This window comes from Malus sylvestris, chromosome 3, assembly GCF_916048215.2.
Source record: "Malus sylvestris chromosome 3, drMalSylv7.2, whole genome shotgun sequence".
Lineage (NCBI taxonomy): Eukaryota > Viridiplantae > Streptophyta > Magnoliopsida > Rosales > Rosaceae > Malus > Malus sylvestris.
The window spans coordinates 14,735,839-14,754,183 of record NC_062262.1 but is presented as its reverse complement, the minus strand read 5'-3'; the positions used below and the strand labels follow the sequence as shown (position 1 = coordinate 14,754,183).

Below are 18,345 nucleotides of genomic sequence, written 5' to 3'. Positions count from 1 at the left end.
TTTAGGGAAAGATTACTCTACGTTATTAAGATGTTTTGTTGTACATATATATATTTGAAAAATAAGTCTGTTTATGTGTAACTTAATCTATATCATCTAAGGGGTGGGCTTGGAAAACCGGAAAAAAAAAAAGGAACTTTAACGAAAAGCACCCGGTACTGTTCACTTTAACGAAAAACCACATTTGTACACTAAAAAGTCAATCCTGGTACTATTCACTTTACCTTTTATTTTGTCCCTATCATTAAAACTCAAAGTTTTCAAGCCCTTTTCATTAGTTTTCCTAAAAAAAAAAGACCGAACACTAAACTGAAACTAAAAAAGAAAAATCAATTAAAAACCAAATTGAAACTAGAAAACCAAACCGAACCAAACTAAAAGTTACTGGTTGAGTTTCAATTTTGGTGATACAAAAACTGAACTGAATCGAACTAAATAATATATAAATTCTCAAAAAAAAATAATATATATATATAAATTAATATTTAATTTATTTATTTATGTGGAGCGTTCATTTTTCAAACTCAATATCAATCATTAGCTGCCACTTAGTACTACGGTCTAGTAATATTCCTCTTAAATGGCGAATTCAATAACAAATTAAGTTGCCTATTATGCAGTTTTGCTGAAATCTCTATTTTTTAATGTAAAAATATCAATATACAAAAAAAAAATCAATCATTAGCTTAATTTCAACGGAAAACTATGTGTATCCAACATAAAACTCCAAATATATTGAAAACCTCGTCCCCCAAAACCAAGCCTGTTTTGCCTCTTATTTCTCTTTTTTTTTCTCCTGCCGTCTCATCCTTCCCTCCCATATTCTTTATCTTTCTTTTTTTCTTCCCTGCCGGCTTCCTTCTCTCCCACCTGTAAACTAAAAAGGATTACGATATCTTGGACGCAAGATATTTGAATTTGTGTTTCCTAGTTGGTTTGGGATTTGGTTTTAGTATAGAATTTGGTTTTCTATATTCTAAGGACTTTATGTAAACCTAGGACATCTATTAGTATAAATAGATGGACGTGAGATAGAGTTTTGTATATGAGAGTTTTTGAAAGGCATAAGTTTGTATACTTGATAATACTTTGTGTTTGTGAGTACTCTCGTATTTGTTGGTAATCAATAAAGCTTCTGTTGTTAGAGAAGTATTCCTATATTGGAGGAAATATAAAATCGTTATGTTTTGTTTATTGTTTGATTGGTTTTTGGTTTAGTTTACAACACCACCTTCTTTTTCTTTGCCTCTTCCTTCTCTCCCCTCTTCTTTCTATTTCTTTTATCTTTCTCGGTAACTCCGTCTCTTAAATGCAAGGGATTTATCCATCTGTTTGATATATTTCTTGTTGATTATGTCTTCCTCGGTGTCTGGGGCTGCTTATGGTGATTGTGGATTCCAAAAGTTGCACTTGATTGATATTTCTTTCTCTCTCTTCTGTCTTATTTTAATGGGTTATATATTAAAACTGATGTGCTGCTATTCTGCTCATGAACCTTGTTTTCTTTTTCACTTGATGACGGACCACTTGATTTGAATCCGTTATCTTTCTTTTTCACTCGAAACTGGCTTCTAGTCTAAGATTGTTTGATATTATTGAACTACGTAGAAAGCTGTTTGGCGCTAATAACACATCAAGCCAACACGGAATATGACATGATCACTGAAACAAAAGAAGAGAAATTTTGACTAAAAATAGTTCGAAGAAAAAGAAGCCAAAAGGAAGCTGCAGCTCTTTCAATGCGGTTGAGATCGCTTGAACTGTGACCAAGCCATGGGACTGTATATAAAACTTAGTTACGCTAGTATGTGATCAAAGGTGGATTTCATATAGTTCTTGCCGCTTTGTTGACGCTGGATATACTCCTTATAGTTCATTCCAATGTATTTCGGAGCTTGGCCTTCTTTTTCCAGCAACTCCGGCGCCGGTACATTAATTGTATCAACAGATCGTCCATGTGGTATGGCAATAGATATCCTCGAAGCTTTGTTGTTGAAAGTTGCCCGATGCACCACACTCTTGTATTTGCCATTAGTAAGAATTTGCATTTGGTCAGCGAGGTTGACAAAGAATCCGTTGGCAGGGCCATTGACGGTGAGCCACTTGCCGTTGTGTTCAACTTGGAGGCCATTCATCTCATTCTGGATGACGAGAGTGACAAGGCCATGATCAGTGTGATGTGGTATACCAATTGCATGTTCTGGCTGAGAGCAACGCGGATAGTAGTTGGCGGCGAGCTTTTGTAGGCCGCGATCCATGTTCATCGCATCATGTCTGTAGTTGGGCTCCAATCCCAAACTTTCGGAGATTGCACGTGTTATCTCCGATGCTACTTCTCTTGTTCTCTTGCTGAACTCCATTGAAACCTCACTGAAGCAAGCCGGTTTGTAGGGGAGAGTAGAACTTGGGATGTAGTACTGGTTTGGTACTGCGGTGATTTTATAAAAAGTGGGTATAAAAAAAGCTGAGCTTAAAAAGGTGTTTGGTAAACACTTAAAAACAGCTTATTTTCACATTTTTGGATGAAAAAAAAGCTAAAAAGGTGAAACAGCAAAAATAAGTTTATTCTCACAGCACAGCAAAAACAGTTTCTTTTCAAAGCATAACAATACCAAACCAGCCCATACTCTCCCCTTGAAGAAATCCCTCGGAGAAGGACTTTGTCTAATGCAAGATTGTAGTTGGTTCCATACTTGAACATTTCCAACACATTATTTCCGGATTTGAACTCCAACTTCTCTTCGTCTAGCTGAAAAATCCATGGCATGCGTGGTCATCGCCTTCATTAGACTCTATGGGATTCCATGGTTAATTGCCTGCAATGAATGCATCGTGATCATGATTAATTAGCTTGACTTTTTTCTAGTGATGCTATACTTACCATATTTTTCATACTGCATTTGTCCCACCTCTCTAATAGAGGCACATGTGAGTCCAACCTCGATTAGAGAGACATGATACAATGTGGTATAGAAAATGTGACAAGAGTATCATTGTTGTTTTTTTCGTTATCAAATTGCTACAAGCAACTCTAAAATACCTGCAACCGTTACTTAAATATTTCTCGTAAAAAATAACTGAAATAGTTAATAGTTAGTAAAACTACTTACAATGAAGAAGCCCCATTCTTAGCAAATTTTGACCAAGTCGTGAATTATTTTGGACCGCTGATCAGGAGATGAGGTGAGAAGAGACATATCAACTATGGGGATTAGGGGTGGGTTCAAAAAACCGAAAACCAAACAGAACCGAAATCGAAAAAGCCGAACAGAACGAAAAAACTGAACCGAACCGAATTCTTTTGATTCGGTTTCAATTTTAGTGGTCTAGAAATCGAACCGAACAGAATTAATTAAATTAATATTTTTTATTTCATTTAATTAATTATCTGCTTTGGATATATATATATATATATATATATGTGTGTGTGTGTGTGTGTGTGTGTGTGTTTGTGTATGTTGGAATTTGTAATGGATAATTATTATATTAATAAAATAACTAAAGTTGGTTGACAAAAGTTGTATAGCACATGGTGCTTGCTTTCTAAGCACATAAATCTCGGACTAAGGGTGGGTTCAAAAAACTGAAAACCAAACAGAACCGAAATCGAAAAAGCTGAACAGAACGAAAAAATTCAACAGAACCAAATTCTTTTGGTTTGGTTTCGGTTTCAATGGTCTAGAAACCGAACCGAACCGAATTAATTAAATTAATATTTTTTAATTTAATTTAATTAATTATTTGTTTTGGATATATATATATATATATATATATATATATATATATATATATACAGGCCCTTTAACAAGAGGGATCCCCATTTTTCAAAAAAAATGGGGACACCCTCTTGACCATTAGATTTGGCTTTAATGAAATTATGTGGTTGAGATTAAATCACAAGCCACAAAATCTCAACCACAAAATTTCAGTAAAGCCAAATCTAACGGTCAAGAGGGTGTCCCCATTTTTTTTTGAAAAATGGGGATCCCTCTTGTTAAAGGATTCTTATATATATATGTGTGTGTGTGTGTGTGTGTGTGTGTGTTTGTGTGTGTTGGAATTTGTAATGGATAATTATTATATTATTAAAATAACTAAAGTTGGCTGACAAAAGTTGTATAGAACATGGGTGCTTGCTTTCTAAGCACATAAATCTTTCTCTCTCTCTCTCTCTCTCTCTCTTATTCTCTGAATCTCTATTGCCTTAGATTAGTACCCATTTTTTAGATCTAACAAATAGCCATCTCGAGCTCAGAGCCAAATAGCTTTCTTCCACATTTCCATCAATCCTCTCTATCAAAACAACCCATGCCTCAATTTCTCTTCTCTTTGCACAAATCTCATCGCTGCAATCAAAATCACAAAGTCTCCAAGGGTGCATAAGTCTGCAAACAAAATTGCAAACCTCATCGGAAGATTAGTCCCAAAAACAAACCCCTAAAGTAAAAATCTCTCCTAGAAATATCAAAGAACTAACACATGCATGCGTTTTCTCTGTGAGAGCTCTCAGATCCACAACAAGAAAGACGCACCGACACCCAATAATGTCAGATCCATGGCTAATCGTCCCAGTTTGTAATCATTCGATGAAGAAGAACCTTTCTTTTGTTTTTGCATCTTCAGTGCTCAATCGTTGCGATGTTGTTGCAGATTTGCTCCAGATTTAAAAAATAAAAAATAATCATGGCAAAAGCCGAACTGAAAAAAACCAAAATTGAAAAAAACTGAAACAAAATTGGTCCGGTTTCGATTTTGGCAAAAAAAATGAACCGTTTCAAACCGAACTCAGCCTTAATGGGGATTGCAAATTCGGATCTTTTTGTTTTTTTTGAGAATTGGAAATATTTCATTGCCAGGCTACAGCCAGGAGAACAAAGAAAGCCACTTAGGGCAAGCAACAAGGAAACATAATTGGAAATAAGGGAAGTAGGAAAGGCATTGAAACAGACAATGCCAACCCCTTACAACCACCAAAGAACTAACTAGGGGCGGCAAATGAGACCGTTCTTGTTTAGAATTCTCACGAACGAAGATATGGGCCGATCGATCCAGACCAAGTTGCAGTGCGACACTACATAATTTGTCGCTTCATTTGCCAATCTTGGGACCTAAGACCAAACAAATGCATGGAAGGACTCCCCCAACTGCTGAATCTTGCACAGAGAAGGGAAAACCTCCCAGCAAATGTTCTCGATACACCCGTTCAACCACGAGATTACATCCTTCGAATCCAATTCCACAACCACCTTTGTGAACTTGTGTTGTTGGGCTAGAAGGCACCCTTCCAACACGCCGAAAGCTTCCACCGCTGCACAACTTCTCACCCTGATTGCCCTTCTCCGAACAACCAGACATTTAGAATTAGAATCCTGCACCACCACTCCAATATACCCTAGATTACCATTAGCCTTCCAACTTGCATCCACGTTTATCTTTACAGTGTCACCAGGTGGAGGGGACCACGTATTATCAGGAGCATGATCAGTAATAAACCCACGATTTCCACCAGGTATTATTTGGATGGTTTAGATATGCTTCATCATTGGGGTTTATGTTGAACGTATAAGCAGAGTGGGTGATTTTGCAGGCAATTTGAGCTAAGAGCAGGTGATTCCGCGAGCGATTTGATGCTCGTTACATTTATGGTTTGAGCAACAACTGGAGCTATATCTTCAAATTTCAAAGACAGAGAGAATATAATGTATATCAGAAGAGGATAAGTAAGAAGAATTATATGTAAGTCGATCGAGAGGAAATTTTGTGATGCTAAATGAAGGAAATGGTTCCTTTTTATAGAGCTAGCTAGACACTCAATAGCGAAGCCAAGAATTATTAATGGGTGGACTAAGCTAAAATTATTACTACGAAATCAAATGATTAATTTGTTTTTTGTTACTTACATAAAGTTGTATATTAAGAGCAAGTCTACCCCTAAAAAAATGCGCCAACACTCAACTCATTTAATCCACTCAGTGAACAGTGATAGACCCAATGAACATTAATTGGCTAAAAGCATCTCCACCCCTATAAAATGTGCTGGTACAAATGATCTACACCCCTACAAAATGCGCTGGCACCTAGCCATTTAAAATATTATTAGTTTTTTTATAAAATAATAAATTAAAAAATGTAGTTTTAATTTCGGATAGGATTTTTAACAAATTTTTTCACGCCACGTGTCATGATCCAAAAATACTATTTTGTTGGTAGATGTCCGATAAGATTTTCAACCAATCTTGTCACGCCATGTGTCATTGTCCAGAACATCATCCTTTCTTTTTTTTTTGTCCATATAAACCCTACATCCATTTTCATTCACACACCAAACTCAATCCTTCTTTTTAGCTCCAAATCATTCGTCATCATTTTTAAATCTTAAGTTCTTACAATGTCTTCGTCAAGGAGATTGTATGAGCAACAGAAAAAAGTGTTGGCACAACAAAAAAGATTGTTCAATCTCGAGGAAGGTGGAGGCTTTCGCAATGGAAGAGGATGAGGATGATGAACATAGAAGGCTTCAAGCCTCACATTCCCGTCGTGTCATAGATGCTGAGGGTCAGATAGCCAAACTCAAATGTGCTGCAAACTTTGATAGAAAAAGAGAAAGACGAGGTAAAGATCTTTTGGAAGATTATTGTATTCCCAACAGTGTATTCCCTGATCATACTTTTAGACATCGTTTTAGAATGCAATGAAGTTTGTTCAACAAAATCATGAGTGCTATTTGCAACCATGATCCATACTTTGTGCAAAAAGATGATGATTTTCATGTTCTAGGTCATCTTCCTGAGCAAAAAATTACACCTGCCTTGCAAATGCTTGCATATGGAGCATTTGCAGATCAAGTGGATGAGATTGGGAGGATGGGAAAAACAACTATTCTGGAGTCCCTAATGCAGTTTTGCTCTGCAATTGAAGCCCTTTACACAAATGAGTACCTCCAGAAACCCATGCCAAGGGACATGCGAAGGCTTCTGTGGAAGGGTGAGATGCAAGGCTTCCTTGGCATGATTGGAAGCATCGACTGCATGCACTGGACTTGGAAAAACTATCCAAGTGGGTGACAAGGAGCTTATGACGACATAAAAGGAGCCAAAATTATCATTTTGGAAGTAATGGCTTCATTTGATACATGGATTTGGCATGCTTTTTTTGGTGTTCTAGGAGCTCAGAATTACCTAAATATCTTTGCCTAATCTCCAGTGTTTAACGAACTATTGCAAGGAAAAGCGCCGAGATGCACATATTGGGTTAATGGCCATAAATACGATGAAGCATACTACCTTACAGACGACATTTACCTAAGGTGGACATCGTTTGTCAAAACAGTGCCACATCCACAAAGTGAAAAAGAAAAACACTTCGCAAAATGTCAAGAGGGGTGTATAAAGGATGTGGAGCATTGTTTGGGTATCCTGCAAGCTCGTTGGGTGATTGTCAGGACTGCTGCTAGAATGTTTGATGTCGAGGCTTTTTGATCCATCATGATGACATGTATTATACTCCACAACATGACTGTGGAAGATGAGTATGATTATGATACTGTTGATGAATACGAGCCGGACATGATGAACAACTCAAGAACACGTATCTTCTATGCTCATGACCAGACCGAAGATCCCGTGCAACACGAGCCGTTGGAACAGGATGGACGTTACAATCAATTGATCGTTGAGCGGTACACTTCAGTGCAAGAGCCATACTGGCACATAAGCTGCCAGAGTGACTTGATTGAGCACCAGTGGGATTGCAACAAGGTGAAGATAATTAAAATGAGCTTGTGGTTGAAGAACAAAGTGTGTTTTTTTAAGTCTATGTAATTTTATTTAGTGTGTTTTTTTTTAAAGTTTATTTGGTGAGGTTATGTAATTTTATTTGGTGTTTTATTTTAAGTTTATTTGGTGAGTTTATGTAATCTTATTTGATGTGTTTAAATAAAGTACAAAAAACTAAATTTGAAATTACATAAAGTATTAAAAATAAATAAGAAATTACACAAAGTACTAATAATAAATAAGAAATTACATAAGGTACTACCAATAAATAAGAAATTACATAAAGTACTAAAAATAAATAAGAAATTATACAAAGTACTAAAAATAAATATGAAATTACACAAAGAACTAAAAATAAAATTGAAATTACACAAAGTACTAAAAATAAATAAGAAATTACATAAAGTACTACAAATAAATAAGAAATTAAATAAAGCACTAAAAATAAATAAGGAATTATACAAAGTCTGAGGAGCTAGGAAGGAAAAAACATGATATGGGATACTCTTGCTTTAAACCTTGATGATATGAGATACTCTTGCTCTAGTGTGGCTTGTTTGCAGAGGTATTATCAGGGGGAAAAGAAGTTGAGTATTTCGAGAGACTCTGCTGAGAGTGCCCTCTCGGATGTGAAGAAAAGTTGAGCATTTTTTTTGTTTGCAGGTGTGCCTAGCTGTGAAGGATGAAGGTCGACATATATAGGAATTATCCTAACAGAGAGTAGTAACGATGTTTCTTTACCCTTCTCGGTTATAGCAATGTAGTGGGAGTTGTAAGATTCACGTGTTTTAACTTTGTCAAAGCACTTTGGAATAGTGGTCTGTGGTATCTGGAAAGCGGATGTTGCGTGTGAAGATTGCAGACAAGCTTTATCCAAAGAAATCTGGCTTTCGAAGTCTTGAGAGAGGTGCCTCTTCACTTTTCGAACAAGCAATCATGTCGGGGATTTGGCTCTTGAGATTCGGAGAACGGCGCCTCTTCAATTTTTGAGAAAGCAATCCTGTTAGGAGTCTGGCTTTCAAGATTCAGAGAGTGGTGCTTCTTCGATTTTTAAGAAAGCAATCCTGTTGGGAGTTTGGCTCTCGAGATTTGGAGAGCGATGCTTCTTCGATTTTTGAATAAGTAATCCTGTTGGGAGTATGACTCTTGAGATTCGGAGAGCGATGCCTCTTCGATTTTTTAGAAAGCAATCATGTTGGGAGTCTGCTCTCGAGATTCGAATAGCGGTGCTTCTTCGATTTTTAAGAAAGCAATCCTATTGGGAGTCTGACTCTCGAGATTCGAATAGCGGTGCCTTTTTTATTTTTGAGAAAGTAGTCCTGGTGAGAGTCTGGCTCTCGAGATTCGGAGAGCGGTGCCTCTTCGATTTTTGAGTAAGTAATCATGTTGGAAGTATGGTTCTCGAAATTTGGAGAGCGATGCCTCTTCGATTTTTGAGCAAGCAATCATGTTGGGAGTGTTTTCTCGATGTGAGTAAAGCTTTGGCATTTTTGCCAACCTGCCTTGCCACAGAGCATATAGTTTGACACATATAGGGACTTTTCAGTTATCAAGCAGTGGTGTTGTTCTTTTACCCTTATGGGTAATGGTAGGGTAGCTGGACCTTCAAAATTTATGTGTCTAAACTTTGTCAGAGATCTTTGGCAAAGTTATCTATGGTACCTGAGGAGCTGATGTTGCGTGTGGAGATTGTCGACATATTTTACTTAGGAAAATCCGCTTCTCGAAATCCCGAGAGTGGTGCCTCTTCGATTTTTGAACAAACGGTCTTGCTACCCTTTCTTTTATAGGGGCACCAATTGTGTGCAAGAAGTACATTCAGATAATTATTGCTTGTAGGAATTTTCCCTCTTATTTTTGTACTTCAGAGATTTATTAGACCTCATTTCTCCTTCATCATTTCTGAAAATGTCTGGCCCATTCGACTGTCTTTTTTACTTGAACTTTGGTGAAGATGCAGCTATGTCTCCTTAAGACAACATACGGCGCCCATCCTTCTTATCCCTTACTGGTCCTCTTACTGTTGGGGACTCTGTGATGAAGAATGATATGACTGCTGCGGTGGTGGCCAGGAACCTTCTCAATCCCAAAGATAATAGATTACTTTCCAAACGGTATGATGAGTTGGTTGTTAAGGATTCTTTGGCTCTCAGTGTTCAGTGTGCAGGTTCTGTGTCTAATATGGCCCAACCTCTATTTGCTTGAACCCGTCAAGTTGAGTCATTGGCAGCTAAAGTAATAAGTCACAAATAGGAGATCAAAGGGCTCAAGCATGAGAATAAACAATTGCACATGCTCGCACATGATTATGCTACAAACATGATGAAGAAGCTTGACCAGCTGCAGGAATCTGATGGTTAGATTTTACTTGATCATCAGAGGTTTGTGGGTTTGTTCCAAAGGTATTTATTGAAGCTCTAAATGATCAACCTTCGGTGCCTCCTCCTTCTGGGGTTCTACCTAGTACTGAGGCTTTGAATGATCACCCTCAAGTGCCTCCTCTTCTTGGGGTTCTGCCGACTACTGAGACTTTTCCTGAGCAACCTTTGTGAAGACTTCCTCTTGTTTGTTTATTTTGATTCATGTATATGTATATATTTGTAACTTATCGGAGATATCAATAAATAAGTTTTGCTTCATTTCAACGTATTTTGTTAAATACACCAAGGCCTCCTTCACTAAGTTCTTTGATTTTTTTTTTCTTTTGTTGAAGCTTGTATGTTGAAGCTTTGTGAGTGAAGCATGTAGGTTGAGGTAATGCTCCCTTAATTTCCCGAGTAAGGAAAACTTCTTGGTTGGAGACTTGAAAATCTAAGTCATTGAGTGGTTGTGAGACTTCCGAGTATCAAGGTGCAGTAACATATGGTAGGAGTCCCCCAAGCATATGGTAAGAGTTGACGAATGAGGTGTCTTGCTGGTAGCCAAGTTTCCAAAGTAACAAAACTTCACCATTTTCCTTTCTAAGTGGTAGTCCAAAACTCCTCCTTCATATATATTTGTTATGAAAGTTGTTAGGCCCAAAGATGAGGAGGCCTAGGCAATTTTTTTTTTTTTGAATTTTTGAATTTTTGAATTTTTGAATTTTTGAATTTTTGAATTTCTAAATATATATATATATATATATATATATATATATATATATATATATATATTTAAGCTTTATAGGTGAAGCTTTGTAGGTGAAGCTTTGAGGTTAAAGCTTTATTGGGTACCATGAATTGATTTTGCTTCACACTATCTTGATCAAGAGTGTGTGAAGCTTTTGTAGGTGAAGCTTTTGTGTTGAAGCTTTGTAGGTGAAGCTTTTGTAGGTGAAGCTTTTGTTGGTGAAGCTTTTGGGTTGAAGCTTTGTAGGTGAAGCTTTTGTTTTGAAGCTTTGTAGATGAAGCTTTGGTGTTGAAGCTTTGTAAGTGAAGCTTTTGAGTTAAAGCTTTTGTAGGTGAAGCTTTGGAGTTGAAGCTTTGTAGGTGAAGCTTTTGAGTTGAAGCTTTTGAGTTAAAGCTTTTGTAGGTGAAGCTTTGGAGTTGAAGCTTTGTAGGTGTAGGTGAAGCTTTGGAGTTGAAGCTTTTGTAGGTGAAGCTTTAGAGTTGAAGCTTTGTAGGTGAAGCTTTTGTATGGAAGCTTTGTAGGTGAAGCTTTTGTGTTGAAGCTTTGTAGGTGAAGCTTTGGAGTCGAAGCTTTTGTAGGTGAAGCTTTGGAGTTGAAGCTTTCTAGGTGAAGCTTTTGTGTTGAAGCTTTTTAGGTGAAGCTTTGGTGTTGAAGCTTTGTAGGTGAAGCTTTGGTGTTGAAACTTTTGTTGGCACCATAAATTGGTTTTACTTCACACTGTCTTGATCAAGAGTGTATGAAGCTTTTGAGAATTGTAGTTGCCCTCTATTGATGAAGCTTTTGTTGGCATCATAAATTGGTTTTGCTTCACACTGTTTTGATCAAGAGTGTGTGAAGCTTTTGAGAATTGTGGTTGAACTCCTTTGATGAAGCTTTTTTTGGCACCATAAATTGGTTTTGCTTCATACTGTCTTGATCAAGAGTGTGTAAAGCTTTTGAGAATTGTAGTTGCCCTCCATTAATGAAGCTCTTGTTGGCACCATAAATTTGTTTTGCTTCACACTGTCTTGAACAAGAGTGTGTGAAGCTTTTGATAATTGTGATTACCTTCCATTGATGAAGCTCTTGTTGGCACCATAAATTGGTTTTGTTTCACACTATCTTGATTAAGAGTATGTGAAGCTTTTGAGAATTGTGGTTGAACTTCTTTGATGAAGCTCTTATTAGCACCATAAATTGGTTTTGCTTCACACTATCTTGATCAAGAGAGTGTGAAGCTTTTGAGAATTGTAGTTGTCCTCCATTGATGAAGCTCTTTTGAGAATTGTAGTTGTCCTCCTTTGATGAAGCTTTTGATTTCCACCATAAATTAGTTTTGCTTCACACTGTCTTGATCAAGAGTGTGTGAAGCTTTTGAGAATTGTAGTTGTCCTCCATTGATGAAGCTTTTAATTTTCACCATAAATTAGTTTTGCTTCACATTGTCTTGATCAAGAGTGTGTGAAGCTTTTGAGAATTGTGATTGCCTTCCATTGATGAAGCTCTTGTTGGCACCATAAATTGGTTTTGCTTCACACTGTCTTGATCAAGAGTGTGTGAAGCTTTTGAGAATTGTGGTTGGACTCCTTTGATGAAGCTCTTATTGGCACCATAAATTGCTTTTGCTTCACACTGTCTTGATCAAGAATGTGTGAAGCTTTTGAGAATTGTAGTTGTCTTCCATTGATTAAGCTTTTCATTTCCACCATAAATTGGTTTTGCTTCACACTATCTTGATTAAGAGTGTGTAAAGCTTTTGAGAATTGTAGTGTTTGCATTGTTACAGAGGAGCAATGTCTGAAACAGATGCAAGAGGGCTGAATAGCTTGATCTTCGTATATCATGCACTGAAGTTGTTGTTGGCTTGCAATAAGACTTTGTTGGTGACTATAACTTTTTTTGGGCATAAGTTCTCCCCTAGTTGAGTTGTAAAGCTTGAGGGTTTTTGATTATTTATGAATGCTAGGAGTTCACATGTACATGTTGTACCACTCATCTTCTAGTTGATGGAATGAATGGTGAGTTTCTTTCATCACCTGGTTAGTGGTACGAATATGAGTTCCTTCATCACATTTCATCACCTGGTTGGTGGCATGAAGATCAATTCCTTCTTCACCTAGTTGGTGATAAGAGTGGCAAGTTGCCAAATAATATTATAGTACGGGTTTTACATTTCATCACTTGGTTGGTGGCACGAAGGTAAGTTCCTTCATCACCTAGTTGGTGAGAATAAGGGCAAGGTGCCGAGGCACATTGTAGCAAGTGTCGAATGACATAAAGTATGTTCAACCCTTTCGAAGCACAGTTGGCTTATGTATGAATGTGTTAGAATGTATGATTGAACGAATATACTGTGAAGCTGTTTGTTTATTTGTATAGTCTTGTTGACATATACTTAGACTTTGTTTTATGTTGGAACCATTCATGTTGAAGCTTTGAACCCGAGTGTTTCATTGCTAGGAATGTAAGAGGATTAGGACTGAGTTGTCTAAATCACCTCTTTATTGAATTCATGCCAAACGGTCTTCGTTACATAGGATGCCGAACGGCTGAAGCTTAACACTTGTATAATGTGAGTTTACTTGTAATAGTACTTCAAGTGATCAGCGTTCTATAGATGGCTAAGGGTTTTGCCTTTAGAGCTTCTAAGCTTGTAGGAGCCAGAGCGATTGATGCTAACAACTTCAAACGGTCTATCCTAGTTTGGACTAAGTGTTCCTTCACTCGGGACTCTATCGCAGAGTAATATTTTCTTCAATACCTAGTCTCCCACTTTGAAAGAACGAGGTTTGACCCTTGAGTCATAGTAGTTGGAGATGCGCTGCTTGTAGGCGACTTTCCTCAAGTGAACCTGAATGTCTTTTAAAGTTACCGGTTCCTTCATGTCGAAGATTGTTTGGATCTTCTCGAGATTAGCTTTAATGCCTCATTGGCTAATTATGAAGCCCAAGAATTTGTCAGAGCCTACGCCGAAGGCACATTTGTTGGAGTTTAACCTCATTCGATACCTCTTCAGAATGTTGAAAGTTTCAGATAGGTTGGTGATGTGTTGGTTAACATGTTTGCTCTTGACTAGCGTATCATCAATGTAAACTTCCATGCTCTTCCCAATCTGTTCAGCGAATATTGAATTGACTAGTCTCTGATAAGTCGCCCCTGCATTCTTTAGGTCGAAGGGCATGACTTTATAGCATTATAGTCCCCTGTCAGTAGTGAAGGCTGTGTGTTCTTGGTCCGGAGGGTTGATAAGGATTTGGTTGTATCCTGAGTAAGCATCCATGAAGCTCAGGAGTTCACACCCTGCTGTAGAGTCTATAAGTCTGTTAATGAGAGGAAGAGGAAAGTTATCATTCGGACATCCTTTGTTTAGGTCGGTGTAGTCGACACACATTCTCCACAAGACCTTTTGGAACAGGAGACTTTCTTTGTTCTGATTTTTCTTAACAATAACCACATTTACTACCCATGTTAGGTAATGGACTTCGAAGATGAAGTCTATGCCTTTGAGTTTTTCATCTTCTGCCTTCATTTCCTCGTACCGTTCAGCATCATAAGATCTTTGCTTCTGTCTCACTGGCTTGGTCTTGGGGTCAATATTTAAACGATGACAGATGATATCAGGAGAGATGCCTGGCATGTCCTCGTATGACCAGGCAAATACCTCAGTGTTCTCTTGTAAAAAAGAAATCAATGCCAACCGAATGGGTGGTGACAAGGTGGTGCCAATCTTCACCATGCGATTCGGATAATCTTTTAAGCTAAAGACCTTTTCCAACTTTTCAGTGGGTTGTGCTTGCTGGGTGAAAGAGTCGTCTCCAGGATCGTCAAGTTGACTGTTGCCACCGTGAAGATCCAAGTTGGCTTCGTTTAGGCTGGTCTTTATGACTTGGTCATGTATAGAAAAGGTTTCCTTGGGCACAGACAGGTGATGTTGCTTGACTGAAGTGTTGTAACATGACCGTACACTAAGTTGAGATCTTCTGATGTAACCATTGCCATAGGATGTTGGAAATTTCATCAACACCATATGTGTGGATACCATAGCCTTGAGATCATTGATGCATGTGCGTCCAAAGATGATCATTGTATGCCTGTGCATCAACAACTTATGGAATATATCACATTCACCTGGCGTTGGTTACAGTTACCTCTTTGAGGGTGAAGGAGGAATTGATCAATTTTTTCTTCACGTGCCAAAGCTTCAATATGATCACAAAGGGTGATACACTTCTTGCCGTCATGGCCGTTATGCTCGTGGTAGCAGCAAAACGTGCCCGTGTTTTTCGTGGGCTTGTAATCTGAGGGCCTCAGTTTTGGCTTCGGTATCAGATGTGCTATGCTGTGGTAAATGGCCATGCATGTGGTGTTCAAATGTGTGTATGCCTCATACTTCGGGGTAGGGCTTGTCTTAACACATGCTTGACCCACTGTGTTGACTGTCTGGGGTCGGGGATAATTGTGGCGATACCCTTGGTTATCGCGGTAGTGTCCCTTAATCTTTTTACTAAAATGAGACTGGTGAGGATGAAAATCTTTCCTTTTGCCCTGAGATTGATATGTCTGTTGACTTGGCAAAGTATTAAGTAAGGCAGGGGGAGGCACTGCTGCCGTTTGGAAGGTTGATGTCTTCTCATTTGGGTGGGTCTGGCTTCCACTCCCCACTTGCTAATAAGGGGTGGCCGTGGGGGGTTTTCCTTGATATGTCATTGCCTCGGTGAAGGCATGGTTGTAAGCATATGCCATTACCTCAGAGTAAGTCTTCCAAGTGTTGGCATTGATCATGTACTTGAAGAAACAATCACATAGGCCTACCATGAAGGCCTTGAGGGCGGTCTTGTCATCTGCCTCAGCACAGCGAGAATACTCATGGCTGAAGCGACCGACATACTCTCGTAGTGACTCGTCCAGCTTCTGGCGAATAGTGTACAAGTCATCTGCAGAATGCAAACGATCGATCTGGAAGATGTGTTGAGAGACAAATAGTTTCCTCAGTTCCTCAAATGAGTCTACTGTCTTAGGTGGAAGACGGCAATACTAGTTTAGAGCTTTGCTAGAGAGGATGGAGGGGAAGAGAAGACATCGTTCTTCGTCGGTGTGCATCTGGTATGCCATGGTGGACTCAAAGAGGTTAAGGTGTTTAATCGGGTCCTCCTTTCCAGTATAGAGTTGCAAGCCAAGCTTCTGCTTTGTCTTTGCTTGGATGGGGTGTCGAGGATCCTCTTTGTAAGAGGGCCAGGCCTAGGTTGGTTCCAATAAGGTATCTCAGCTTGTCATTCAGCCTTCAACTTGTTTACTTCCTTAAGGAGCTGTAGGACAAGAGGATCCTGAGTGGAGTCATGTACCACCGAAGCTTTCTTTCGTAAATTTCCATCTCCTCTTGGAAGTAGGAAGGTTTGATCAAGAGCATGGATTTTTCCCTGGACTCGCCGTACTGACTTTCAAGGTATGTCTGTTTGAACATCTCTGAGTCCCCTATACCTTCTTGTTTCTCTAGGACTTGTTGCCCCTTCCCCAAATTAGTAGCCGGCTTGGGACATGGGAGGGGACTGAGTCTTTTAAAGACCTTTGGGTCATTGATCTTTGAGCTTACATGGATGAGATTGTCTCGACGTTGCTTTATGAAGTCTCGACAGTCATGAAAGACTGCTTTCGATCATTCCACTCCTTCTATAAGGAGATGCCTTCCTCCACTCCTCTTGTTTCAGGTCGAAACAGCTGGGTTAAGAGAAGTATCATGTTGGTCGCCATTTTGATGAGTAACTCGCTCTTCAACAAGAATACCCATGTCGATGGCAAATGACCTTCTGTGTTGGGGGGCACCCAGTTGATGGTTGACTTCCACATGGGTGATGAGCTCGTGTGTTTTAGTATATCTAGCCTTGTGGAGCATCTCGAATACCTTCTCATACTACTCTTGGATGATCTCATTCTCCATCGCTATCTTGTTGTTCTGAGCCTCCAACTCATCGACTTTAGCCTGAAGAACAAACTTCTTTTGTTCTTTCTTTCGTTGCTTCGCACCAAGTGCGAGGAGGGTGTCATTCTGTGTGTTGTGGCTTCCTTTGCTCCCCATGTTGGAGAGGGATACCTGGTCAAAAGAGAGTGTACGAATGGTGGAAACCAGCTTGACAAAGCTAAAGAAAGTGGGATTAAGTGTCGTTCCCATATATGGCGCCAAATGTTAATGCACAATATCAGTGAGGACTTTGGTACAATAGAAAGTGTTAAGTTTGTGACCTTCACTAGATTGCTCCGGTCACTAGTATGGATGTAAATGGATAGAGACAGGGAAGCAAACATAAGATGTATGTGGTTCACCCAGATTGGCTACGTCTACAGAGTAGATGAGTTCTTATTAATTGTGAAGGGTTTACACAAGTACATAGGTTCAAGCTCTCATTTTGTGAGTACTAGTGAATGATTTAGTACACATTACATTAGGAAATATTGTGGGAGAATGATCTCCTTTCATAGAAGAGAGTGTCTAGTTTTGTTTTGACATTGACAACTGTCGTGTTATGATTGGCTTCTGATGTTGACACGTGTCGCGCTATGATTGGCTTCTGATGTCAACACGTGTCGCACTGTGATTGGCCTCCTGGTTGAAGGGAAACTCTTCTAGGTCCTTGACAGAATAACATTGACCGGTGCTCGCTAGTTTCGGGATTGGTCAAGTATGGTACAAACAAATTCTAAACCTCTTCATTAGACAAACAGTTGGACCTAACACTATTGAACAATAATAACACAATTATATATGATAAATTGTACCTAACAAAATTTGAGTACGAATTTTTAAAAATGAATTGTTATTAGTACTCCATAAATCTTATTTCACACTTCAAACTTTCTATAATTAGAAAGAAAAATACACTTGTGGATAATGTATAATGAGATGTTTGAAGTTCTAATAACAGTTTCATTTTTAAAATTCAAACAATAATCAAATAAACAAGATCAGGAATTAAGAATATAGTGGTAAAATAAGAAAATCAGTAGACTTTCACGTGTGCTGACTTCAGAGGCTACTGTGCCTTTGAAACAACCGAAAGACATGCTAGGAAACGTGTAAGTAGTTGTTGAAATGAATAAAACAATAAAATAATGAAAACTAATAATTACTAACTCTGAGAAAATCTAAAACCGTATGGTTTTGAATAGAATAAAATATTAAAATATTAAAAGTTGATTATTATCTCTAGAATCTAGGAATCGCATGGCTTTTGATTTGATTAAAATAATGTTAATAATTATATTTTATTCTTTAACAGACTTATGTGTGTACGTGATTTATAACAATTAAAAATTAAAAAAATAACCCAAACAATTAGTATTTTTAAGTTTAAAGAACTAAAACTCTCTCTATGCTAGAGCCCACCTTAACCTTGTTCGTAGCTCCACCATTGCACTTATTTCGGGCTGAAGAGGTTATAAGGAATTTTATCCTACTCATGGTCACAATCAAGAAGAATCACTAGTTCGA

At 38.3% G+C, this 18,345-nt stretch overlaps 1 protein-coding gene and 1 pseudogene across 1 annotated transcript; one reads left to right on the top strand and one right to left on the bottom strand.

The window, feature by feature from the left end:
* Positions 1–1,569: 1,569 nt before the first annotated feature.
* On the bottom strand, positions 1,570–2,881 carry LOC126614771 (2-oxoglutarate-dependent dioxygenase 19-like). Its single transcript, XM_050282430.1, has one exon. The coding sequence runs from the start codon at positions 2,358–2,360 to the stop codon at positions 1,797–1,799; it is 564 nt and encodes a 187-aa protein (XP_050138387.1). The 5' UTR covers positions 2,361–2,881; the 3' UTR covers positions 1,570–1,796.
* A 4,630-nt stretch (positions 2,882–7,511) lies between these two features.
* LOC126617009 (2-oxoglutarate-dependent dioxygenase 19-like) overlaps positions 7,512–18,345 on the top strand; it is a 56,340-nt pseudogene continuing 45,506 nt past the window's right edge.

What these genes read in the sequence shown, in the direction of transcription:
- LOC126614771 (XM_050282430.1), bottom strand. Translation starts at nt 2,360, where the DNA reads ATGGAGTTCAGCAAGAGAACAAGAGAAGTAGCATCGGAGATAACACGT.